The sequence below is a fragment of the Anomaloglossus baeobatrachus genome, chromosome 5, assembly GCF_048569485.1.
Source record: "Anomaloglossus baeobatrachus isolate aAnoBae1 chromosome 5, aAnoBae1.hap1, whole genome shotgun sequence".
Lineage (NCBI taxonomy): Eukaryota > Metazoa > Chordata > Amphibia > Anura > Aromobatidae > Anomaloglossus > Anomaloglossus baeobatrachus.
In genome coordinates this window covers 55762323-55788322 of record NC_134357.1, presented here as the reverse complement: position 1 = coordinate 55788322, position 26000 = coordinate 55762323, and the positions used below count along the sequence as shown (strand labels likewise).

Genomic DNA, 26000 nt, shown 5'->3' with positions numbered 1-26000 from the left:
CAAGCCACTAGCGTCTGTGGTTGCCCTGCAAGTTCACGGGCTTGTCCATAGAAAGTTCTCTATGCAAACAGCTTTTTGAAGGGTCCCCACGGGGACAACGGTGCCGGCAACGGCCGGTTGCAAATCACGGTGCAATCAGATGACTGTTCGGTAATCAATTTTTCATTTTCACAACTTTTCAAACACACTTAAAACACACCTGTTTTCTTCCCCCTCCCCCTTTTAAAGAACGGTTTCCCTGTACCTAAGTGGGGGCCTACCTAGGTTGGGACGGGTGGACCTCCGGGGTTCGGTGTCAGTGGGGCTAGGCAGTGGGGCAGAGGGAACAATCGGTTCCTCCTCCCTACTATCGTGTGGGGCAGGCGGAGGCATAGGGGAGCTGGGCACAGGTTCATCCCTGGGCACTGGCACTGGTTCTGGCTCACGGTTGACCGCTTCCACCACTTCTTCATCCACAGGTTGTGGGAACAGTATCACTGGAAGAATCACCGCGCCATTCTGTGTAGGCCAGTCTGCTGGGAAGTCACCCATCACAGTGTGGATCACCTCTTTTGCCTTCTCTGCTGGTGGAGGAACTGGTACTTCAGCCATCGCCCTCAATGCTGGTGGGCACTTTTTCAGATGGTCCCGGGAAACCGTGGCCAAAGTGCCCCCTTGGTCACGACTGATCTGGTAGGCCTTTCCATCTTCCCATCCTGTGGGTTGTATGACGTATGGGATTTGTTCCCATTGATCATCCAGCTTGTGGGTCTTCCTCTTCCGCTTTAACACCACATCTCCAGGCTGGAAAGGGCCCGCAGACGCTTGCTGATTGAAGCGCTGCTCCTGTTGTTCTCGACTCCGACTTAGGTTCTTCTCCACATACTCCTGAATCTGTCGGTACTGCACCCTCTGCCGGGTGTCCCATTCAGCCGTTGAGGGGAGTGTCTCTGGGGCTTCCAGTCCCATTTCCAGGTCCACCGGCAGTCGGCCAGGCCGAGCCCTCATCAGATACGCTGGGGTGTACTTCGTTGAGCTAGACGGGATATTGTTGTACATATCGACCAAGTCAGGCAGCTTCTCCGGCCACAGGTTCCGCTCCTCCAACGGCAACGTTTTGAGGAGGCCAAGGACCAGATGGTTCATCTACTCACACATACCGTTGGTCTGGGCATGGTAAGGTGTGGTCCGGATCTTCTTGCAGCCGTACAGCTGACAGAACTCATGGAACACCTCCGCCTCAAAGGCTGGACTTTGGTCGGTAAGCACCTTCTCAGGGTATCCATGGGGTCGACAGAAGTAAGCTTGGAACGCTCTAGCGGCGGTACGGCCGGTTAAGTCCTTGACCGGGATAACCACCATGAACCGGGAGTAATGGTCTACTATGGTCAGAGCGTAAGTGTACCCACTTCGGCTGGGGGTGAGCTTTACATGGTCCAAGGCGACCAGCTCCAGCGGTTGGTGTGTAATGATCGGGCGTAGGGGAGCCTTCTGGCTGGCTTCATCCTTCCTCCTCAACGTACAAGGACCGCACTCTCGACACCAGGCCTCCACAGATTCCCACTCCAATAGAACCGCTCCCTCAACAGCATCTCCAGCTTCTTCCATCGGAAGTGGCCGGCACCATCATGGTACGCCTGCAGAACAGTGGGTACATCAACTTGGGGAATAACCAACTGGCGGATCTTCTCATGGGTCTTCGGGTTGATCAGCTCACGGTACAACCTCCCCTGATGTAGGCACAGCCGGGTCCGTTCCTTCCACAAGCGTTGGGCTTCAGCTGGGGAGGCAGGGTCCATCCCAGCAGCGCCTTGCTCCACCAGGGTCTTGACTAGGCGGACAGCGGGCGCCTGATTTTGAGCTTCCTGCCACTCCTGACTGGGCAGCGGATCCAGGTTCACCCGTTGTTGGTGGACATGTACCTTCTCAGTTGGTGGCCGGTGGAATGCAGGCAACTCGATCTCCTCGAGGTCATCATCCTCGCACCCACCTTCTGACAAGTGGGGCATCCGAGAGAGGGCATCAGCATTAATGTTGACACGACCGGCCCTGTATTTGATGGTGAAGTCATAGTTGGCTAGTCTGGCCACCCACCGCTACTCCAACGCACCCAGCTTGGCCGTGTCCAGGTGAGTCAACGGATTGTTATCCGTGAAAGCGGTGAATTTTGCTGCGGCCAAGTAGTGGCGGAACCGCTCGGTGATAGCCCACACCAGTGCCAGGAGCTCGAGCTTGAAGGAGCTGTAGTTCTCAGGGTTCCTTTCAGTCGGCCGGAGTTTTCGGCTAGCATAGGCAATCACCTTCTCCTTTCCTTCCTGAACCTGGGACAGGACTGCCCCCAAACCCACATTGCTGGCGTCTGTGTAGAGGATGAATGGGCAGCCGTAGTCAGGGTACGCTAGGACCTCTTCTCCAGTCAAGGCCGCTTTCAGCTGACGGAAGGATTCCTCATGCCTGTCCTCCCACACCAGTGGGGCTCCGATGGGTCTACCACCTTTGGTCTGTCCCACGAGGAGGTCTTGCATGGGAGCAGCCATCTTCGTGTACCCCTTGATGAAGCGCCGGTAGTACCCCACCAGACCCAAAAACTGCCTTACTTCCCTCACGGTGGTTGGTCTTGGCCAGTCCTGGATGGCAGTGATCTTTTCAGGGTTTGGGGCGACACCTTCCGCACTCACCACATGCCCCAGGTACTGCACTCTGGGTTTCAGCAGGTGGCACTTGGAGGGCTTCAACTTCATCCCGTATTTGGCAAGGGACGCGAACACCTCGGCTAGGTGCTCCAGATGGGCTTCATACGTCTGAGAGTACACAATCACATCATCCAGGTATAACAGGACGGTCTCGAAGTTTAGATGTCCCAGACAGCACTCCATCAGCCGTTGGAAGGTTCCAGGTGCATTGCACAGCCCAAACGGCATGCTATTGAATTCACAGAGCCCCATTGGGGTGGTGAAGGCGGTTTTCTCCCGGTCTTCCGGGGCCACTGCCACTTGCTAGTACCCACTGGTGAGGTCAAGGGTAGAGAAGTAATTTGCGGTTCTCAGTGCGGCCATAGACTCTTCAATACGGGGCAGTGGGTAGGCATCTTTATGCGTTATCTGATTAATCTTCCGGTAGTCCACACACATCCGCATGGTACCATCCTTCTTCTTGACCAGTACCAACGGAGCGGCCCAGGGACTACAGCTGTCCCGAATAACCCCTGCCTCCTTCATGTTCCTCAACATATCTTTGGCACACTGGTAATGTGCAGGGGGAATAGGCCTGTACCTCTCCTTGATAGGGGGGTGTTCACCGGTGGGGATGTGGTGTTGAACCCCTTTGATCTGCCCAAAGTCTAGTGGATGTTTGCTGAAAACCTGTTCATACTCCCGCACCACCCTGTATACCCCTGCTTTGTGATGTGTAGGGGTATCATCAGTGCCCACATGTAGCTGTTGGTGCCACTCATTTACCTCCCCTTGAGGCGGGGGAGTGCTAGTAGTAGGTGGGGAAACTGAGGGAGTGGCCTCGTGGATGGTGTGGGGATCCAGGGTGAGCAGCTTGGCAATGGTGGCATACCGGGGAAGCCTGACTTCTTCCTCCCCACAGTTCAGTACCCTCACGGGCACTCTCCCCTTCTTAACGTCTACCACCCCTCGGGCGGCCATTACAGTGGGCTAGTGCTCGGAGGGTATGGGCTCCATCATGGCAGGGTAGTCACGCCCCTGAGGCCCTACCGCTGCCCTACACCAAATCATCATCTCACTCCTAGGGGGCACAATCAACGGAGCAACATCCATCACTCTCACTCCACCAATCTCTCCTCCTGTTGAGTTTACATGCTGGCGGTACATCAAGGCTCGGATCTCACGCTGCACAGCTCTCTGTCGGCTCCCCGCCGCCGTGGCGGCCAACTGTTGCAGTAGGGCCAACACATCACCCATACAGTGCTCCATCACATTGGTTCCTAGCACTATCTTCGGGTTATGATCACTGGGTTCATTCATGATCACAATCATACCCTGGTGTTGCAGTTCAGCTTGCCCCACTGTCATAGCCACCTGTTTATACCCCACTTGGGTCAATGGGAGTCCATTAGCAGCAATTAGTGTTATACTAGTATCTGGGGGTGCCAGCTCATCTATCACCCAATACCGCTGGTACAATGTGTATGGTATGGTGGTTACCTGTGATCCAGTGTCCAAGAGAGCCATCACCGGTATGCCGTCCACAGCCACGGGGATGATGGGCCGGGCCCCGATATACCGGTCCCGCCAGTCTGGGGGGCCACGGGGTTCTACTCCTGAGGATTGGCCCGGGGCCCCAGGGGTTGCTTGTTTAACGGGCACTGTCGGAAGTAATGCCCAGGCTTACGGCACTTGTAGCAGGTTGGAGGTCTGCTCCGCGGGTTGTTAGCACTTCTCCGCTGCATCCAGGGAACATCCTCAGGGCTGTCGGCAAGCTGTATCTGTGCTGGAGGCTGAGACCTGGTCAAAGGTTGGAGTGCAGCGAGAATCTTGGCGAGGTCTCCGTCCATGCGACGGACCTGGGCTGCCAGTTCCTCCATTGTGCTGCTTGGGGCTGTAGGTATTGGAGAGGTTGGTAGGGCAGGGGCCACCACAACAGGGGCCGTCTCAATGGGCCACGGGGCTGGCTCCAAGGTTTCTGAAGCTGGGGGCTGCAGTGCTTTAATGGCCCGTTCCTTTAACATGGCAAAGTCCACATCAGGGTGTTCTAGGGCCCACAGCCGGAGTTGTTTGCGATCCTCAGGGGACCTCATCCCCTGCACAAATTGCTCTACTAACATCTTGTTGCTGTCCGCCTCACTGATAGGATTCACCCGCTTTAGCATGCGGAGGGCGGTTTGTAGACGTAAGGCATAGTCCCGAATGCTATCCACAGACCGTTGCCGGCACTGGTAAAACTGCATCCTCAGCTCAGCTTCAGTACGGGTCTCAAAGGCAGTCTGTAGCTTCTCAAAGATGGTGGCTACAGAGAACCGGTCCCCCTCGGCCCAGGTCTCCGCCTCCTGCTCAGCCGCGCCGGTTAACTGGCCCAGTACTACCGCTGCACGTTGCTTATCGGTCAGGGGGTACAGTTCTAGCAACGGGTTAAGCTTTTTCCGGAAGACCTGTAAAGCATCAGGTTTCCCGTCATACTGCGGTAGCCAGGTAGCTCCGGGCGCATAGGGCAAGGAGAACGGCAACACCTGAGCGAGCGCGGGGGCCGCAGCACCTCCCGCCAGCGCGGCCGGGACCTGAGCAGGCCCATTTCCATCCACGGGTGCCACTGCGGCTGCGACCACCGCTCCTCCAGCGGCTCCGTCGGGCGCAGACATCTTGTTTTCATCCCCCTTAGCCTCTTTCCGGCCCCTCCTCTATCGGGGCGGGGTTTTGGCCTTCGCGCCTCTCCTACTCAAGAAGACGCTCGAGCGGGAACTTTTCGCGCCAAAGATGGCGACTTCCGAAATTTTTCGGCCGGATACCTCCGGCGGTCACAAGGCGCACCTCTACCCAACGGCAGAGCGGTAAGATCCTGTTCGTGACGCCAAGTTGTCGCGGGCGGAGGAGGGGACGCCACGCTCTCCCACTGCTCGGGTCCGGCTGCCGCTGCGGCTGCTGCGGCCTTCTGCTGCTGCTCGGTGGCTTGAGCGATGGGCCGGATCCCGGGGACTCGAGCGGCGCTCCTCGCCCGTGAGTGAAAGGGGATTGGGTTTTGGGATAGTTTATTGTCCGTGACGCCACCCACGGTTGTGGTGATTAAGTGGACACCACCGCTGCTCTATCTGGGGAGCCGGGAGTGATGGTATGGAGCAGCCAGTTGTTGATTTGCCCCTCCGTGGGTAGGGGGTTTGGTGGTCCTGGGGCCCAGTGATGGGGTTGGTATAGTGGACAGGCGGGTATGGGGCCTGTGGAGGTGCAGGGGCGCAGGGGCAGCGCTGTGCCGCACGGCACGGAGGTACTCACTCAGCCAGTAAACACGACACAGTTCTCGGTAAACAAACGGCTGGTTAGACGGGTCCCTCGGACGGTTACGGTGCTGATGTTCCCTGCAGTTAGCGGTGACGGTCTCTTCCCTGCACCTATGTAAAGTCTTTTTGGTAGCGATGGGTTCCCACCTTTTACCCGCTCCCCGACCTGGACATGAGCCGGAGGAGCCCCTCTCTTGCCCGCAGGCGCTGGCCCTGGGAAACTGGTGCCTTGGCGGTGGCGGTGTCTCCCCTTAACGGTCGGACTGTTGCCTTCAATCGGGACTTGGTTGTTAGGAGACAGAGGTCCCCTTCACTGACGGATTTGGCAAATTATGGCGACTCCTAGCCTTGCCGGGATCCGAAAGGCCCCTGCCCTGGTGCTGACTGTTCTTCGTATACTGCTCCGGTACCGCCGGGTCACCACCCGTCCGCGGTCCTTCCAGCAACCTCCAAGCAGTCCCCCTGCAGACTATCACCGCCGTCTGCTGACCTTGCTGTCTCAGTCCGGGGCACACACCCGGACCAACTTCAGGCTTTCTTAACTGTTCCTTTTCTGTCGCCACTCTTACTGTCCTCCTTTACCACTTCCTTCTACTTCACTCCCTCAAACTGATCAGCTTCTCAGACCCTAGTCTGACTTCAACTTCAACTCTCTCTGATCTGCCTGGTTTTCCCGCCTCCAGGGCTGTGAACTCCTCGGTGGGCGGAGCCAACCGCCTGGCCCACCCCCTGGTGTGGACATCAGCCCCTGAAGGAAGGCAGCAAGGATTTTAGGTTAGCCTAGATGTACCTGCCGGGAATGTGGGGTGCATGTGATGTGGTGACCTGTGACCCCTGGCTTGCCCAGGGCGTCACATATGCACATGGCCTCACAGAAAATCATTGACCCGAATGTGATCTGATGTTTTGTCAGAAAATGCAGTCGTGTAAGCGAGCCCTTAAGCTGGGATATTTCTAAGTGGATATAAAAGATATGTAAGTCTACTGAGAAACCCATAAGATACAGACATAGCAAAGTTATCTTGACAAATAATGAACTGTCTTGATAATTTTTCCCAGGAGGTTATCTCACTTCAGAGGATTAAGATAACTTTGGGTGCGTGCCCACGATCATTTTTTCCATAGCATATTGTACGTAGCATTCTTCAGCTACATCAAAAACACTGCGGTGTACAGTACAAGTATGAATGGGATTTCTAGAAAACACGTGCCCACTGTGCTTTTTTTTTTCCGCAGCAAACACTGACTTGCGGGGTGCGACTTTCCAAGCTGCATCATGTCAGTTGTTTGCTGCAAGCGTCCTCCGTAGGGAGAACAGAAGAAGGAGACCGCAACTGCCCAAGCCCGGATTGTCGGCACGAGCAGCTGTGGTCTCCTGAGGGGGAGACTCGCGGTCCTGCAGATCAGGACCCGTCGCAAAGGGTCCTGATCGTGTGCACGTACCCTTAACATTGCAAAAGTCATGTGAAATTACACTTAAAGTTCTGTATACATGTGTTCATTGACAGGTCTGTGATCAGTGAACCGTAGCAAATGAACCAGGGGAGGTGTTGCGATTAAGGGAATAAAGCATGAGGCTTAAGAGCATTGTCACACAACAATGCACTTCCCGACACATGTATATAGAACTTTAAAAAGCGAGTTCTCGTTGCTGTAGTAGCATTTTGGGCTCATAAAGAGATTAACTTGATTGTCTATTAAACACTCATAAATAGTTTTGGTCGATGGAAGTTTCTCAAAGGCTCCCTTTAAGGATGAAGCCAATTTTTCTTTTTTTTTGTAATTTCCTTTTTTCCTCCTTTCTTCCAAACAACATAATTTTTATTTTTTTTTTATTTTTCAGCCTATAGAAGGCATTTGAGGGTTCCCTTTAAAAGGTGATGATGACATACTGTTAGAATAGGCTGTTATTTCCTGACTATCAGTGCTCCATTCTCTAGAACATTGTTTTCCAACTCCAGTCCTCAAGGTCCACCAAGGACTTGAGTTGGGGAATACTGCTCTAGAACACCCATTTATGTAAAAACCCCTTCTGCAGTGTCTATGTGAAGCGTTCTTCTTTACATGATGAGGAACACTGGGAATCCCAGCATCGCACCCTCATGCTTAGTTATATAGTATCATTTATTCTGCTAGGTATTAAATCAATTGCTAAAATATTCTTGGAAACAATGACCATTTTCTTACTTTTTGTTAGTGAATCTGGCAGAACTGAAATTCACCATAAAGCTCCAGATACCATCACTAAATGGAACGCAGGAGCCATTTGTATGGGAACCAATGGCTTTGGTCTTTCTCCTGCATCATCGCTACGAGTTTTTCAACCATTCTTTGTGGATCTTACCCTTCCATATTCGGTTGTTAGAGGAGAGTCATTTACCCTCAAGGCTTCAGTCTTTAACTATTTGAAACAATGTATAAAGGTAAACAATGTGTGAAGGTATAGAGGTATATGACAAGTTAACAATGTAAATAGAGCTGTGTCATGACGGTAACTCGCATTCCTCCTCAGTGCCACCCAAATCACTATACTCACTGTGCGGTTTCTCGTGCCAAGTCTTCTTACTGAGTTACCTTTAATAAAACTTCCATTTGGCCTTAGGTTTGGAGCATGATCAGTCTCTGCAGGAATTTAACCCTGCTGTGTCTTGCAAAGATTGGGTTAGGTTCCCTGAACTATCCCATGCTAGCAGGGTCTATATTAGGCAACTTCTCCAACCAATCCTTGTCTGAACGTTGGTTCCTAATCCTTTTGTCTGCTAATGTCTGTCCCATGGACTTGTATTGAACCTCCCATTATCAACCCGGTAAGTATACCTGTCTTGTCTGACCTCTCCACTCTCGACCTTGGCTTTGTATTTTGATCCTGTGCTGCCTACCCTGACCTTGTACCATTTGACTATGTCTCTGTCTTGCTCTGCTGTACCTTGTTCCTGGATCTCTCACCCTCTGGTCAGTTGCTGCAGTCCCGTGGACTGCCCTGGAGTTGTACCTCATGTCTTCTAGCAGCCCAGCCTATATTCACCATCAGAGGCCTTAGTGAATAGAAATGAGCTGACCCATGGAAGTTCGGGTTCTGCTGATCAAGCTGAACTTTTTTAAAGTTCGGTTTTGGATCTGGACTTGACCTGAACTTCATTTAAAGTCACTGATATGGCAGTTTGGGTCTCTGCCCCCATGCAGCTAGCCATAAACAGAACACTTTCGGCGAGGATGGGCAGGATTTTCTCCAGCTTTTTTTTGAGTGCACACTACATCTGATCAGGCTGTTGTTACTCCCACTGCTCTTCAAACACTGCAAACGGCTCACACAGGGCGAGCACTGAGCGTACCCAAGCACAGAGATGCTTGCATGAGTAGTTTGCATTCCTAAAGCACCCGAACTTTGTTTTCTTGGAAAAGTCTGAGTTTATACTAAACACAGACCCCGAACTTCAGGTTCGCTCATCTCTGCCATTGAAGACAAAGTGCACACTTAGTCACGCCCCTTGAGGGTAAGCCAGGCCCGTGGCGCAGTGTGTCCACACCCACCAGCACAATACACCAGAGATATTTTTGTAAGTATCCATCCTCTTTTATAGACTTTGAGCTGTATTATTTAACAAAAACTCAAGAGAGTGATGGAGCACCGTAGGAGTTGGGCCATAATCCACTGTAGTTTGTGCTTGTTTTCTGGTGGAGCAATCGAACCTTGTTGAAGGCACTTGTTACCCTTTATTTTTGGCAGTGATGTTGTGACTTTTCGTCAGTAACCGGGCTTGTCTGCACCATTTTGTTTCTTTAAAAACTGGACTCAGTGTGGTCTGCAAAGAAAGAAAAAAATCTCGACTTACTAAACAATGCTGTTATGTAGTGCTGCCCATGTCCCTCACTAGTCCTACTCCTCTACAATGCATGACCAATGCATCCACTTAGTGCAATTAGTGGTCATAGCAGTGACTAATGCCAGAGACCCAGGCAGCACTACAGTGCTGCAGAAGAACAGTGAGGATCAATTGGTAAGAATATATATATAGAATATATATTTTAGAAAATGCTGGGTTGAGTTTTAAAAGAAAAAAATGGAATGGAGAACACCTTTAACATCAAAGGATCATCAAGCCAGTGTTGAACTAAAAAGCCCACCTAAACAATATTATGCAGCTGTGTAAAACACATTTTCAATATTTTACGCATACCATCCTCACAACCTATATATTTAATATGGAGAAGTACATTTTTGTGCTGATGTAACCCCAAAGGGTGATGAACCTCAGTAATTGCAGAACCTCATGTAACCAACTGAGGCAGGCCAACTAAATGGTCTTCTGTAAGGCCCCTCCAATTCTGTCTACTTAGTCATTTATCAAAAGCTAGAAAATCAGATTTTATTACATTTTATTAATTTGTAGCTGTCATTTGTGATTACGCATATTATTTTTTACTGCTGTTAAACCTTTATTTTCCAGGTGCACACGACCCTGCAGACCACCGATGAGCTAGAAGAGACACCTTGTGCTGACTGTGAATATAGCAGTTGTATCTGTGCAGATGAGAGCAAAACCTTCTACTGGAACCTGAAAGCCTCCAAACTGGGTATGGTGGGACTTTGGAAACTAAGCTTATCTTGCTTTTCTTCTCTGTATTATCTTTACACGTCTTATGGTCACAATCGCCCATAAACACCTATAAAGAACAACAGTTAAATCATGTATAAAATGTATTCTATCACTGAGTACAGAAGGGATCTATTCATGTAAACTAAAACAAATTTGATCTTGCTGAATTCTGCAGACTCTGCCAACCATGCAATGTTTATGTAGGCCTCTCTCCTGATGATATCAGAGAATATAAAGATTGGATAGTTGGAATTTAATTTCCTGAGTCTTTAATTCTACAAAGCAGCGTATTTTTGTTTTCCTATGCGAAATAGATATGTTGCATTGTGTGAGCCAAATGATGGTCACACCAGATACTGACTGGTTTACTGATCCCCTGGATCCCTCAATAATGTAAAACTTCACATTTTAGAGTGGCCTTTTTTTGTGGCCAGCCTAAGGCACACCTGTGCAATAATCATGCCCTCTAATCAGCATCTTGATATGTCGCACCTGTAAGGTGGTTCGATTAGTCGGGAAAGAAGAAGCACTCACTAACACAGATTTATACACATTTTTAAACAATATTTCAAAGAGGCTTTTTGTGTACATAGAAAAAGTTTCAGATCTTTAGAGTTTAGCTCATGAAAATTGGGAGCAAAACCAAAAGCGCTGTGTTTATATTTTTTTCAGTGTATATCAGGGATGCCATTTTATCTCATTCTCTGAGAACCAATTTAACAGATGACATAGCCAAGCTGCCAATCATGATGCATGCGATTAGATAATTACTATGGATGGGAGGATTGATTAGTGGGATTCACAGATAACGTCGCTTTATTCTGGCTAATCAAAAGGTGCGCCATAGATCCCAGAAGGAAACATATTCATGAGACAAAGATTTAGCAACCAGTACTTCAGACCTGGCCAATGGATCAGAATCCCGCTACTTGATCAGCCCACTTTTACAAATTAATCTAGATGTTGGCAAGTCTAGAGTCAGGTCCAGACTTATCCCTTCACTCCTGAATGTCTTTCCCTAGCTGTTCCATGCCACTTTCAGACACTTGCTAATCTTAGGCTTCTGTCGATGTCTTGTAATTAGAAGTGATCAAATCGATTTGCAGAACCCTATCCAGTGGCCATATGAGTTGTCCATGGTGGCTAGAAAGAAGCTCTGCAAACCACCTCCAACTGTCGAAATTCTTTGTGCCTCTTCTGATTTGTAGAGCTGTCTATATTTCCACATTAAAATCTATTTTTTGTTATTTAGCATCTGTATTACTTTCCAGGAGAAGTAAATATTACCGTGAAGACAGAAGCCATGAACACAAAAGAGTTTTGTGGAAATGAGATCCCTGTTGTGCCCAAGCAAGGCAGAACTGACACCATTGTAAAGAAAGTTCTTGTACAGGTGAGTATGTGTTAATTAGATATCAAATGGGCTCAAAATTAATTTTGCTGCCCTTTTATTGTTTGTCACATCTAGGTTTTCCTTCCCCTCGGGCAAAGATTTAGCGCTCTGGCCCTATCAAATTTTCCTAACCAAAATTGAGTGACTGACTGATGCCCCGTAGCACCCAGGGCAAGTATTCTGGCAGCCGCTCTTAGTAGCAAATAGGAAAAATTATTATAATGTTCAAGCATTTATAGTTAAATTGTATTCCAAAAATGTGTTATATAATATAAATCAAGGCTTAACTCACCTATGTTTATAAAAAAATACTAAGACTAAAGGCCACTTTACATGCTGCGATCTCACTAGCGATATCGCTAGCAAGTGTACCCGCCCCCGTCGTTTGTGCGTCACGGGCAAATCGCTGCCCGTGGCGCACAATATCATTAGTCTCCGTCACACATACTTACCTTCCCTGCGACGTCGCTGTGGCCGGCGAACCGCCTCCTTTCCAAGGGGGCGGTTCATGTGACGTCACAGCGACATCACACAGCAGGCGGCCAATAGAAGTGGAGGGGCGGAGAGCAGCGGAAGGAAAGACACGCCCACCTCGTTGCCGGAGAACGCAGGTAAGCTGTTGTTCGTCGTTTCACACGCAAGGACGTCGCTAACGAGGCCGGACGTGCGTCACGAATTCCGTGACCCCCAACGACATCTTAGCGATGTCGCTGCGTGTAAAGCGGTCTTAAATCTATTATTTAAAAAAATAAATAAATAAATAAGACTAAATAAATTAAAAATAAATATATATATATATATATATATATATATATATATATACATATACAGTATATATATATATATATATATATATATGTATATATATATATATATATATATATATATATGCCAGGGACATATTCACCATATTTATTTGATTCCACACTAAAACTAAATGACAATTTACAATGGATTTCATGTGAATGGGATTTTGTAAATCCTATTTTTGTGAAGCGGAAAAAAATCTGCAAAGTTCAGGCCATCTTGCAAATCATCCACAGCATGACCATAATGTTAAAAAAAAATGTCAAAATTTTGACATTTAACATATTTACAACAAATTCCGGGCAAATTCCACAGAAAGTATTAGCCACATCTGAATTTAGCCTTGTTATTCTAAATTTGATAGATGTATTCATTATGCATAATTACTAATTGGTTACTGGTATTTTTAGCCTGGAGGTGTTCTGGTAGAGAAGTCACATAGCTCTCTGATCTGCATTAAAGAAGGAGGTAAGGCTAATTACTTTTCCCTGTGATGAAAGAATGAGAATTCTGGTGCAAATTACACTTAAAGGGATTGCTCCCTTCTATTGTGACCTCTTTCTTTTGTCCTAACTATTCCTAACTAACAATTTCCCAATAGATTTTTGCTACCTACCCTGCAAGCTTTTCTCGCTGTGGTGGATAAATGCCTTTATTGATGTTCTAGTTTTGATCTTTCCAATCAGGTGAAACCATTAAAATAATATGTACAGCGGCACTGGCATCAAACAGACCCCTCATGGGGCATATCCGACGCGTTTTGATAAAGGTAGAATCTTTTCGTTTGGTGCCAGTGCCGCTGTCCATAACATTTTAATAGTTTCTAATAAAGAATGAAGATTTTATTCCTGCCTTCTCCGCTGGAATCCTTTCACTGTTTCTTCCACATCACAGTATAACCCCAATTCTATCAAACCAGGCTATTTCTCTGTCTAGTTATGAAGCAGAAGTGATTGTAAATCTGTGTCATCTGCTCGGGTGCAATATGACAACAGTAGCATGCAGAGGAACACAAAGTTAAAGGGAATGATTGTGCAGGTGGTGAACACAATTACTCTTCTTTTCCTTCCAGACTGTTTCTTATCTAATTTTAAATCTTGTAAGTTTTATCCCTACTGATACAGTGAAGAGGTCCCTGAAGCCTATTTAGGCTGCGCAGGTACTTCAACTCATGGCACATCCATACCATGCCATCACAAGAAGGTTTGCCCTATCTCCACACAGTATTGGCTGAAGAGCATGGAGCAGATACCAGGAGTCAGGACAGCAAGACAGGGCTATTGTGACGCCCTGGCCAGGCCAGGTAATCACAAATAGGGCCCCGCATTACACCTGTCCCTCATAGGTAACATACAGCCAAACTTTTAAACCCTAGTCACCCCCCTCAGGGCTTGATGGACACACCAGGGGGCGGAACCAGGCGGTTGGAAGACGCCCACCGAGGAGTTCAGACAGCCTGGGGTGGGAAAGTAGCCAGATAAGGTTGAGAGTTCAAGTTGGAGAGGTGTGTGGGCCGGAGACCCTCGAGCCACCCACTGAAGATCCGGATACGAGCGGCTTGGCTGCCGAGCACGGGAGGGTACACTATAGAAGGGCATCAACCAAGGAGCAAGACTGGTATCTGTTCCTTTGTACAAGAAAGAACAGGAGGAGAACTGTCAAAGCCATTGAAAATAACTTCTAGGCTATTGGTGTGCATGTTTTTGAGCAAACTGTCAGTGTAAAGATGGCAGTGAGCAATGTGCTACCTGCAACATCATCCAGCATCTCTAGTTGAGTCAGTGATGATCTGGAGAAGCACATCTTCAGAGGGGCGCACTAACCTCCACGAGATAGCCATAGGTACCCTTACTGTTGTTAGGTACTGGAATTAAATCCTGAGAGCTTTTGCTGATGATGCTATGTACCCCGGCACAGGACAGTACTTGGCCTCAAGCGGCCAAGTAGGCAATTCCTGGATGACCTAGCCATCAATGCTATTATCTGGCCCTTATATTACTCAGAGCTAAACCCAATTGAGAACTTGTGTATTTAATGTCACAAAGGAGATCCATAATCTGTCCAGTAGCTCACTAAGTTCCTGATCAAGGTCTAGTCCAATGTCAATGTGAATTACAATGTGAGTAAGTAAGGTGTTGTCTTTCATAGTTGTGTAAATGTTAAGGTTTTTTAAAATGTAATATTTAGGAAAAATAATAAACCCTTTTACAATTACAATTTAGACCAGCCTAAAGTGGAAAAGATATCTTTGAAGATCCCTGATAATATTCTTGAGGATTCTGCAAGGGCTCATGTAACAGTGTTGGGTAAGATGTGCAATGTATGGATCTGCTTATAAGAGCCACCATCAAAAATAACTGGGACCTATATGGGCAAAACGTTAAGGCCCCTAAAACTAGTATGTCCTATGTTGTATAGTATTCCATATGTTTGGTTGGCGCCCGCGGCATAGATAGAGTACAATGGGCACCGGTGCAAAATTGAACCTCGCCCCCCAGCATGTTGGTCAGATGTATGGGCTCTTACTAACCCCTATATGTAGTAATGTCCCCATCCTCAACTAATGTCCACCATCCTGAACCCATCATGGTATATATGTCCTCATCCTGGTATATATGTTCCCCATCCTGGTATATATGTTCTTTATCCTGGGCCCATCCTGGTATATATATTTACCATCCCATGCCCATCCTGGTATATATGTTCCCATTTTGGTATGTATGTCTCCCATCCTTGGGCCATCCTGGTATATATATTTCCTATCCTGGACCCATCTTGGTATACATGTTCCTCTTCCTGGTATATATGTTCCCTATCCTGATGTATATGTCTCCCGTTCTGCTGCTGTGTTTGAAATAATAATAATAAAAAAACTATTCTACTCACCTACCTCCATCCCCCTGAAGTCGGAAACTGACTTTTACATCTATGAGGTGGGCAGTGCATGACGTCACTGCCATGTACCCCACTCATAGGCACACCAACATCAGATACCGGCCTCTGATTGGTTGGTAGCTTGTAGTGCTGTGGAGGGATCCGGAGGGTCTCTGTACAGCAATACACTTCAGCTGAATGTGCATCTGAGGACACACTTCCAGCTGAAATATGTGCTGGTGAGCCCCCCCTGAAGCACGGGCCCGGTCGCGATTTCTTGGACAGCGATTGTTATGATTCTGGTTGGTGCCTGAGGAAGGCATTTAAAGGAATTTTTAAGTCAATTGTAAATAAAGTTCAGACATTGTATAAAAGGAGAATTTCTTAAACTTAAATGCTTTGGCCCCAATTCATCAGGACTGAAGTTTTGCATTCCAGTGCTGATAAAACTCTACTGTCGTAAGGTGTGTCATATTTATTAATGGGAATCTATCCGAAGAATTTCACCCCCTAAACTATTTATATAATTATGTAGCTCATTCAAAGACAAGCATAGGCCATTCCTTCTACCATTAATATGCAAATAAGGCTGAAGATCTGTAGCCTCTGTAACTCCAGCTCTATTGCCCACCCAGTGCTGCCTGCTACTACTTCACTGAGAGCTATACATATGACAAAGTGAGGGAGGACTGGGTTAATTCCAAGTTCTGCAGAATTTGATTAATGCACCTGCTAGAATGGTCCAGACAATCACCAGACCTAAATCCAATACGAAATTTATGGAAGGAACTAAAGCTCAGAAGTCATAGAAGAAGCCCACAGAACCTTCAGGATGAGTGTTTGTGTGGAAGAATGGGCCAAAATCACAACACAACTGAGCAATGCATGCAACTAGTTTCTCCGTACAGGAGGCATTTGTATGAAGTATTAAATACAGTAAGCGTGTTCAATACTTTTTCCATTTGTCAGTTCTCATTATTACACATAACTAATTTATGGACATCTATGATTTGATTTCTTTGACTCTGTGGATTGGATTGGTTGTTACTGACATGTACTGAGAAATTCATGACAATGGCATTTTTAGAAATATATTTACTTCGAAAATTGGTTACATGTTCAATACTTATGTCAACCGCTGTGTGTGTGTCTATATACAGTGTGTCCACCCATATCCTGTCCACCACCATTAACTTGAGAATGGCGGCAGCTATAGGCATAGAAGTGGTGTATAGGTATAGTAAAGTAGCCATGCGCTACGCAATAAAACCACCTATAGCGCCACCTGGTGGAAAACAACGGAGTTAGCATTTTTATCTCGAAACGAAATGAGATAGACAAAAAAAAGTGAACTACAAAGTTGTAGGGCATCATCAGTTCAATACGAATCGACACCTTGCATACAGAAATGCTATGATTAGAACGTGTAAAACTCACAAGGCTGCGGACGTGAAGAGATACCTCATGGAGACCTTCCTACAAGTCATTGGGTATGGAGGCTGGGTGGAGTGGCCTCCACGCTCACCTGACCTGACCCCATTGGACTTCTTTCTGTGAGGTCACACCAAACACCAGGTGTATGCGACCCCTCCACCAACATTGCAGGACCTACGACGACGTATCACAGATGCTTGTGCAAACGTGTCACCTACCATATTGCACAACCTGCAGCAAGATACAGTATGCTGTGCAGAGTCCAGATGTGCATTGCAGCTGACGGGGGCCACTTTGAGCAGCAAAGTTAAATGAGCGCCATATGTGTGACCAGCATTCAATGTTTTGGGGGGGTCATGGGTTTCATATCATAGCACTTCTGTATGCAAGGTGTCGATTCATATTGAATCGATTATGCCCTGCAATGTTGTAATTCACTTTTTTTTCCTCTATCTCGTTCCGTTTTTGAGATAAAAATGCTAACTCCGTTGTTTTCCACCAGGTTGCGCTATAGGTGGTTTTGCATGGCTACTTTACTATACCTAGACACCACTTCTATGCCTATAGCTGCCGCCGTTCTCAGGTTAATGGCGGTGGACAGGATATGGGTGGACACACTGTATATAGACACATACGGCGTATGTGTGATTTCCTTTTTATTATAAAACTATGAATATAGAAGTTGTGTTATCACCCTGCAGGAGATCTCATGGGCACGGCCATGCAGAACCTTGACCATCTCCTGGCCATGCCATATGGATGTGGAGAACAGAACATGGTTCTCTTTGCTCCTAATATCTTCATCCTGCAATATCTGGAGAAAACTCATCAACTGAACAATAAAATTCAGAGCAAAGCCAAGAAATTCATGGAGAGCGGTGAGAAATAGTATTTGCTTATTAGTGTATCTCATTAGAGATTTTATTGTTTTACTTTTTAATCCTAATCCTGAACAGCAAAAGTTCTATCCACTACTACACTTATTTTTAGTTAATGTTAGAATGGCTTTTCCAATATTTATTTTTTGCTTCTCGCAGGGTATCAGCGGCAGCTTACATACAAACGTGACGATGGGTCATACAGCGCTTTTGGAAAGAGTGACAAAGAAGGAAACACATGGTTCGTGGATTTGTCTATACTTGTAAACACTTTGGTATCGTATCATCCATACATGTTTCAAAAATGTTAATTACTATTTATCTGTGTTGCAAAACCTGGAATTCACCTGGAAAAAATAAAAAAAAGCAAAACTGACGCAAAAAGAACATAATGCGCATCAATTTGAAAACATTTCTGTGCCCATGTGTAGTCTTTTGTCACTTTTTTAACTGGTTCGAAAACCATAAAGCGGTAAAAAAAGAAGTAACATGTTCATCTTCGGACGCCTTCTACATAATGCCACCTGATCAATGCACATGTTAAGTTTTTAAAACATCGATGTTTAGAGTATAGGGAAACCCCTCCCCCCTCAAAAAAAAACAACTGATGGCAAAACTGATGGCGTCTTCCTGAAGTGGATTTGCCTAAGGCCTCCTTAACACATCTGTGTTTCTGGTAGATGTGATGTCCATTTTCATGACATGGACACACATAGACACATTAAAATCAATTGGTGTGCACATAAGTCGATGTTTTGACTTGGACCGTGTGTCCGTGTGGAGCATACGTGTATCCGTGTGGAGCATACATGTGTCCGTGTGCTCTGCATGGTGACATATCCGTTTTTCTTTGGCAGCACGGGTGTCACACGTACCGGAAAAAACACATTTGACCTAAAAATAAAGAATTTTATACTTGCCTGTCTCCGGCGCTCCTGTCTCTGTCTCTGCTGTTGTTTTCGAGTCCAACTCATTATACTCATTGCATATTCCCTGCACTCACCGCAGACCGTGAAGTAACATCAGCGCCGAAGACAGGTAAGTATACCAGCTGATTCTGTCCGTGTGCTATGCAGATGTCACACGGACGGATAGCACAGTGACAGCACACGTACAACACACACACTAACACATACACACACTTATATACCTACACCATGGACCGTGAAACACGTGTGTGTTTTACGTGGACGTTTGAAAAAGGCCTAAGAGAACCTCCTGGAAATAAGATATTATGTGCACATACCCTTCATGGGAGCTAAAAGCTGCTGCAATTTTGGACTTTGGGAAATTATTTTGTAGCATTTACTAATTTATAAGTATGAAGAAAAAAATTATTTTTTTTTGTCATGCTTTTATTGTCTAGAAATAGTTTTTTGTATTTTTTTTTATACAATTCCAGTGTGTTTCTACAGGTTGACCGGATTTGTAGTGAAATCCTTCAGCAAAGCTCGACCCTATATCTTCATAGATGAAAGCCACCTGAAGCACTCCTTCTCCTGGCTGAAGAATATCCAGCAAGACACCGGATGTTTCCGCAGTGTGGGCAGACTCTTCAATAATGCCATGAAGGTGGGCAGAGAGTGGAGTGATTAGTTTATAGGACTGTGCTATTGTGTCTTGTCACACTTCCCTCCTATTGCTAATAGATTGTCTTGTAGGTGACCTTTGTAAGATACAACCATATTTACCAGATTTGCAGTGATACAAAATCCAATCTTTTTTGTTTTTGCTTTTTCGTTTTTGCGTTGGTGCACATCGATTCAAATGACCTGGCCCATTTGCCATGACAGAAATATGTGGTCACAGGACAGGAACCCAGAAAATCTCCTCTAAGGCTAAGTTCACATTTCCGCTAAAATGTATCAGTCACAATCCGCTGCTCTGGTAAACAACGGAATCCGTTTAGCGGATTCCGTTGTTCCCATAGACTTGTATGAGCAGCGGATTGTGACTGATGATGCTGCGTTGCACCCTCCGCCCGACTGATCAGTCGGGAAACGACTGACCGATGGGCGGGAGGAACGCAGCATGTAACGTTTTTTGAGCAGCGCGATCCGTCGGATTTCGCTGCGCATGCTCTCTGGCTCCCTGCACACGTCACCAGCTTTGGTTGGTTACCCGATATTTACCCTGGTTACGGTAAAAGGAGCCAGCGCTAAGCGGTGTACGCCTGTAACCAAGGTAAATATCGGGTAACTAAGGTAAACATCGGGTGCTTTGCTGTTACCCGATATTTAGTCTGGTTACGTGTGCAAAGAAGCCGACACTTCCCCGCTCAGCCCCGCCCCCTCCCGCACTCCGCACATGTGTGTACACACACACACACACACACACACCTGTCCCCAGCCATGCAGACCGCAGCACTGCCACTGACATCCTCAGCGCCTGGCCCCGCCCCGCTCGGCTCCACCACCCCCGAACTCCGCCCCCTCGCGCTCCGCCCCCCGCACACAACGGAGTCCGACAAAGAATTCTGTTCTTTGTCATCCGTTGTACAGCGTTGTACAGCGCATCAGTCACATGCGTCAAGCGACGCATGTGACTGATACAAAACAATGGAAATGTGAACTTAGCCTTAAGCGGGCTTTACACGCTACAACAAATCTAACGATGTGTCGGCGGGGTCACGTCGTAAGTGACGCACATCCGGCATCGTTAGTGTTGTTGTAGCATGTGACAGCTACGTGCGATTGCGATTGAACGTAAAACCATTCATCGCATACACGTTGTTCATTTGTTAAAAATTGAACGTCGGATTGTTCAATGTTCCCGAGGTAGCACACATCGCAGTGTGTGACACCCCGAGAACGATGAACAGATCTTACCTGCGTCCCGCCGGTAATGCAGAAGGAAGGAGGTGGGCGGGATGTTTACGTCCCGCTCATCTATGCCCCTCAGCTTCTATTGGGCAGCTGCCACGTGACGTCGCTGTGACGCCGAATGTCCCTCCCACTCCAGCAAGTGGATGTTCGCCGCCCACATCGAGGTCGTATGGAAGGGTAAGTACATGTGACTGGAAATAATCGTTTGTGCGACACGGTCAACAAATTGAACGTGCCGCACATACGATAGGGGCGGGTACGATCGCATACGATATCGTATGCGTAATTGTACCGTGTAAAGCAGGCTACACCTGACAGCATATATGGCCATTTTAATCTATGTCATTGTTACAGTGTGACGCACAAGGGACGTTACGGAGGGTTGGTTAATCAAGAAGAGCTCTTTGTGACGTAGGGTATGGGGCAGTTCTCAAAGCTTCCATCAAGAGATTATGTTGTGTGAATCGATTTGCACCAATTCTACTTTCCTCCTTTCATCCCCATCATCAAAGAGCCATGCTTTTTTTCGGCCAACCTTGCCACATGAGGACTTGTTTTTTACGTTGTGACTTGTGGTTATGAATGACACCATTCATTTTAGTATACAACGAATAGGAAAATGAGAAAAAATCTGCAGTGTTATAAAATGTCTGAAAAAATAAACTCCATTCTGCCATAATTAGTTTTTTGGGATTTGTGTTTACATCATTCATTTTGCAGTAAAAAAGAACTGGTGATATAATTGTTCAGAGGAATGCAAATTTGGTGATGATAAACATATAGATTATTTTATTCATGAAAAAAATGGAATATGCAATGGCCTAATTGTGTGTTCCATTTACTGCAATAACACAAGTATTGCAGTTTGTAGCTAAATATTCCATTTTGTGGTATATAGGAAGAAGGAGCCCTCTGCTTCTGTTATCCCATGGGATTGTAGCAAAGCTATATAAAGCTTCGCTACAATCCCCTGGGATAACACAGTTTGTAGCTAAATCACATTCTTCTGTGAAGCCAAGCCTTTGCTGGGCTTCACAGGAGAATTGACCTGGCAGACATGGGAACCTTCAACAGCTTATGACAACCCTTTGGGATTCCAGAATCGTATGGTGGAAAGGCCAATGGATGACTGGAATATCATGTTCCCCGCACCAGGCATCTTAAATGTCGTTGTTGTAGAATGATTTTGGCATTTAAGAGGTTTAACAGCATTGGAGCTCTGCTTCGTCCCATGCTGATGCTGTTTGTACAATCCCAATTGGAAAAGTCCGGAAAGCTTATATAAAAAAATGTAAAACTTTATTTTTCAGGGAGGAGTAGAAGATGAGATTTCTCTGTCTGCATATATAACTATTACCCTTTTGGAGGCTGGTGTACCTCTGCAGGTAAGGTATAAAGTTTTAGAGGGTGGCGTCAGTAGAGATGGTAGGGCAATAAAGAGATGAAATAGCCAATCAGAAAGAAGGTATGTGTGTGTCAGCCAATGCACAGGATGAAGGTGTGTGAATAGCAATTGAACACCCCAACGATGGGGTGGAGTATGCAGCAGATTACCCAGAAGTAAATGATATCACAGAAATATGACCTATTGCATGGCCAATGAAAAGAAGTGTGTAGTTGGACAACCAATTAACCTAGGAGGGCATGGTATGAGGAATGGAACCAACCACGGTGACTGCGTCATGGGACTCGCGGCGGTGAGATCACGCAGGATTCACATGATCCACCATCACAGGGCACATATAGATACTAACGGCGAGGAGGATAGAGAATCCCTAATGCGCATGCGCAAGGATGTATTCATCTAGCACGTAGATAATAGAAAACTTATGGGAAATTAACACGTTGTTTTCCCAGTCATTACTCATGTTTTGTTTTGTTTGTTTTTTTTGTTTTTTTTTATCTGTTTGTGTGGTTTTGCACTTCAATTAAGTGATATAGTACTCAGTCACAGCATGGCTGCCCCATGTGAATGTTCTATTATGGTAGACTATGGCTATATTCAAATGGATGAGATTCCTGTTTCAGCAGTTTGATGATAAAATAATTATTTAAAAAAAATAAAATTCTTATTAGCTGGAGATGCTAAATGCATAGTGAGCTATTATTGAGCTTGTTAGAGCTGTGTAAGTCTCTACGTGCAGTAGTCTGCTCCCGCTAGTGCTAAATGCATGTATACAAACATTACATAATTCTGCTATTGTAATCTCAAGTAGCATTTCAGTATAAGCTGTCTTTTGTGTACATGAGGAAAACTGCTTGATTTCCGGCCATAATTTGTATTCTGTATGTTCAACCCATTTTTCCCTCTATAGGCTTTATTTCTTAATTTGCAATTGACTCAGAGCTGGTGGGAGGAGAAAGCTGCTATGATGTCTCCCAAACAAAGCATAGCACACACAGAAAGGTGTCAGGCACCACTGAGTACTGCACCCATGCTGGGACATTAGTTCCAGGTAATCATAAAGGCCAGAATGAGGTGTGTACGCACAGACACATTTCAACCAGGTCTCCCACACCTTTAGAGGGGACCCTTAGGTAGTCTCCAAAGAGGGCTAGCTTTCAAATCTCATCAAGAGGTGTAGTGGAGGGGCTGGGAGCTAAAGTGCAGAGGTTGTCAGGAAGAGAGGAGAGCCATTCTGGTAGTGTAGCGTGGCGGTTGCTAGGAGATGCGCACGCTGGCACTAGTCATACCCTGCGCGTGGAGAATCCGTTAGCGGGGGAGAACGGTTACCAGTCAGTCAGTCAGAAAGACAGAGAGAGAGTCGTTCGAGTACGGGAACTGCTGGTGACTAGGCACACATGAGGTACAGGTCCCTTGAGTAGACTTCAATTTATTTGATCTGCTAAACCTGCTGGTGACGGTACTACAAGTACCTCACCAACCACACAGAGTCCGAGCCTCAGCAGCAACGCAGGGACCCATAAGGAGACATAGCCAGAAGCCATCTTACCTGGTCCATGATTAAAAAGTTTTAATGTGTCTCATAAACACTGTGTACCAGCCCCCTCCGCGGACAGCACCGACTGCAGTAAAATGAGCTCGCTGAATATTTACAAAATAAAACAGCAAAACAGGTAAGAAAAAAAAAACACAAAAAGAATCAAAAAAAAAACTGCTGGCAAACGGTCCAAAAAGGGGAGAAAAGGCAGTAGCGACTTCCCTGGATAGACCCCACGGTACTTCAAGTCAGGGGTTACCCGGAAAAAAGAAGTGCTTGGAAGACGAGTTAATGGTTACCCTCAAACTAGCCCAAAGGATACCTGGTTTCACCTGGTTTATTGAAGCATCGCCCGGGTACCTCACAATAACATCAACAGTGAGAAAAAAAGGGTGAAAGACTTTCTGAACTGAGACTGAGTTATTCTGGGACCTGTAGTTCTACACACCTGAGCCGCTGGGGCCTGCCTCACGCATGGGAGGCCACACCATCCGACTGCAGACTCCATCAGCCCCAGATGCACGTTAAAACTGCAGTGGCGGTCACCCAAATTCCTGACCGCAAACCGTGAGTGGCGTCACGATAATAAAAACTTATTTACCTGTTGCTAAATAATCAGAAGAAGGTCCTGTGGCGTCCCTGAAGCTGGAGCAACGTCGCTGGGGCGACACATATGCAGCTCTGGGGTGAGGTAGAAGACTTGTTAGAAAGCTTCAATATTTCTGTGTCTCACTCTGTTAGTTGTCTCCCTCTATTCCACCCTCATCCTCCCCAACGTCTCATCTAATGTCGCATAGTTAAAAAAAAAATACGATTCTCTTTTTAATTTCCTCTCAGGATCCCCTCCTGAGCAATGCTCTTTCCTGCCTGATGAAGGCTTCTGTAAATGTCAGCAACATGTACACCCAGGCCCTGCTGGCCTACACCTTCTCATTGTCTGGAGAGACTGAACTCAGAGAAACCTTGATGGAAAAATTGGAGGAAAAAGCCGTGCGAGGAGGTCAGCAAATACAAAGCTACAAGAATGATATATGCAATAACTTAATCTGCTCTAATTTTATAGTTAGAAGTCATCTAAAGGCCACTTTACACACAGCGACATTGCTAGCGATGTCGCTGGTGAAAGCACCCGCCCCCGTCGGTTGTGCGTCACGGGCAAATCGCTGCCCGTGGCGCACAACATCGTTAGTCCCCGTCACACATACTTACCTGCCTAGCGACGTCGCTGGGGCTGGCGAACCACCTCCTTTCTAAGGGGGAGGTTCGTTCGGCGTCATAGCGGCGTCACTAAGCAGCCATCCAATAGAAGCGGAGGGGCGGAGATGAGCGGCCGGAACATCCCGCCCACCTCCTTCCTTCCTCATTGCTGGCGGCCGCAGGTACGATGTTGTTCCTCGTTCCTGCGGTGTCACACATAGCTATGTGTGCTGCTGCAGGAACAACAAACAACCTGCGTCCTGCAACAGCAACGATATTTGAGATTAGAACGATGTGTCAACGATCAACGATATGGTGAGTACTTTTGATCGTTCACGGTCGTTCATGCATTTGACACGCAACGACATCGCTAACGAGGCCGGATGTGTGTCACGAATTCCGTGATCCCCAACGACATCTCGTTAGCAATGTTGTTGCGTGTAAAGCCCCCTTAAGAGCATGAGGTTAGAATATCACTGCTTTTATATCAGTAATGGTATAAACTTTTAATATTCTTTCTATACTCTCCACAGCTTTACACCACCCTACATCTCCTCCCTTATCTATCACTCTAGCGGTGCCCTTCATTCTGCAACTAAACCTCTCTTCTGTCACCAAAACTTCTCTCCGTGCTGCACCAATTTTTTGGAGTGCACTACCCCAGGCGATCCAACTAATACCAAGCCCCAACATTTTTAAATGAGTTTTAACTCTAACTCTCATCTGTTCCCTTTTTCTAAATTTTCCCCTGAATCTGCTCCCTCCTATTCATTTGTGTCCACATCCTCCATTCACTTAATAGCACCTGGTAACCACACTTAGCCCAATACTGGCTGATGACTGGATACAGCACCTTTTTGAAATGCCTAATTTATTATAATGATGGCTGGAACATACATGGCCAGCACTTTTTATCTATTGTGTCCCCCGTATTATAGATTGTAGCTTGTGAGCAGGAACCTTGCTTCTCCTGTAACTGCTGAACTATGTGTTACTCCATAATGTCTATATTATCTATACATGTTCCCGCCTAATTGAAAAATGCTGCGGAATTTGTTGATGCTATATAAATAAGATTATTATTATTATTATTATTATTATTATTATTATTATTATT

General features: G+C 46.5%; 1 protein-coding gene across 1 annotated transcript in view; it reads left to right on the top strand.

Annotated features, from left to right (window-relative positions):
- The window catches only part of LOC142312620 (alpha-2-macroglobulin-like), a 179558-nt gene that overhangs the window by 114898 nt on the left and 38660 nt on the right, over positions 1-26000 (top strand). The window contains exons 19-28 of the mRNA XM_075351615.1: positions 8133-8358; positions 10384-10510; positions 11805-11926; positions 13144-13201; positions 14956-15039; positions 17743-17919; positions 18079-18160; positions 19335-19491; positions 22055-22129; positions 24524-24686. Of these exons, the coding sequence (XP_075207730.1) occupies positions 8133-8358; positions 10384-10510; positions 11805-11926; positions 13144-13201; positions 14956-15039; positions 17743-17919; positions 18079-18160; positions 19335-19491; positions 22055-22129; positions 24524-24686 (1271 nt within the window). The remainder of the gene's footprint in view (positions 1-8132; positions 8359-10383; positions 10511-11804; positions 11927-13143; positions 13202-14955; positions 15040-17742; positions 17920-18078; positions 18161-19334; positions 19492-22054; positions 22130-24523; positions 24687-26000) is intronic.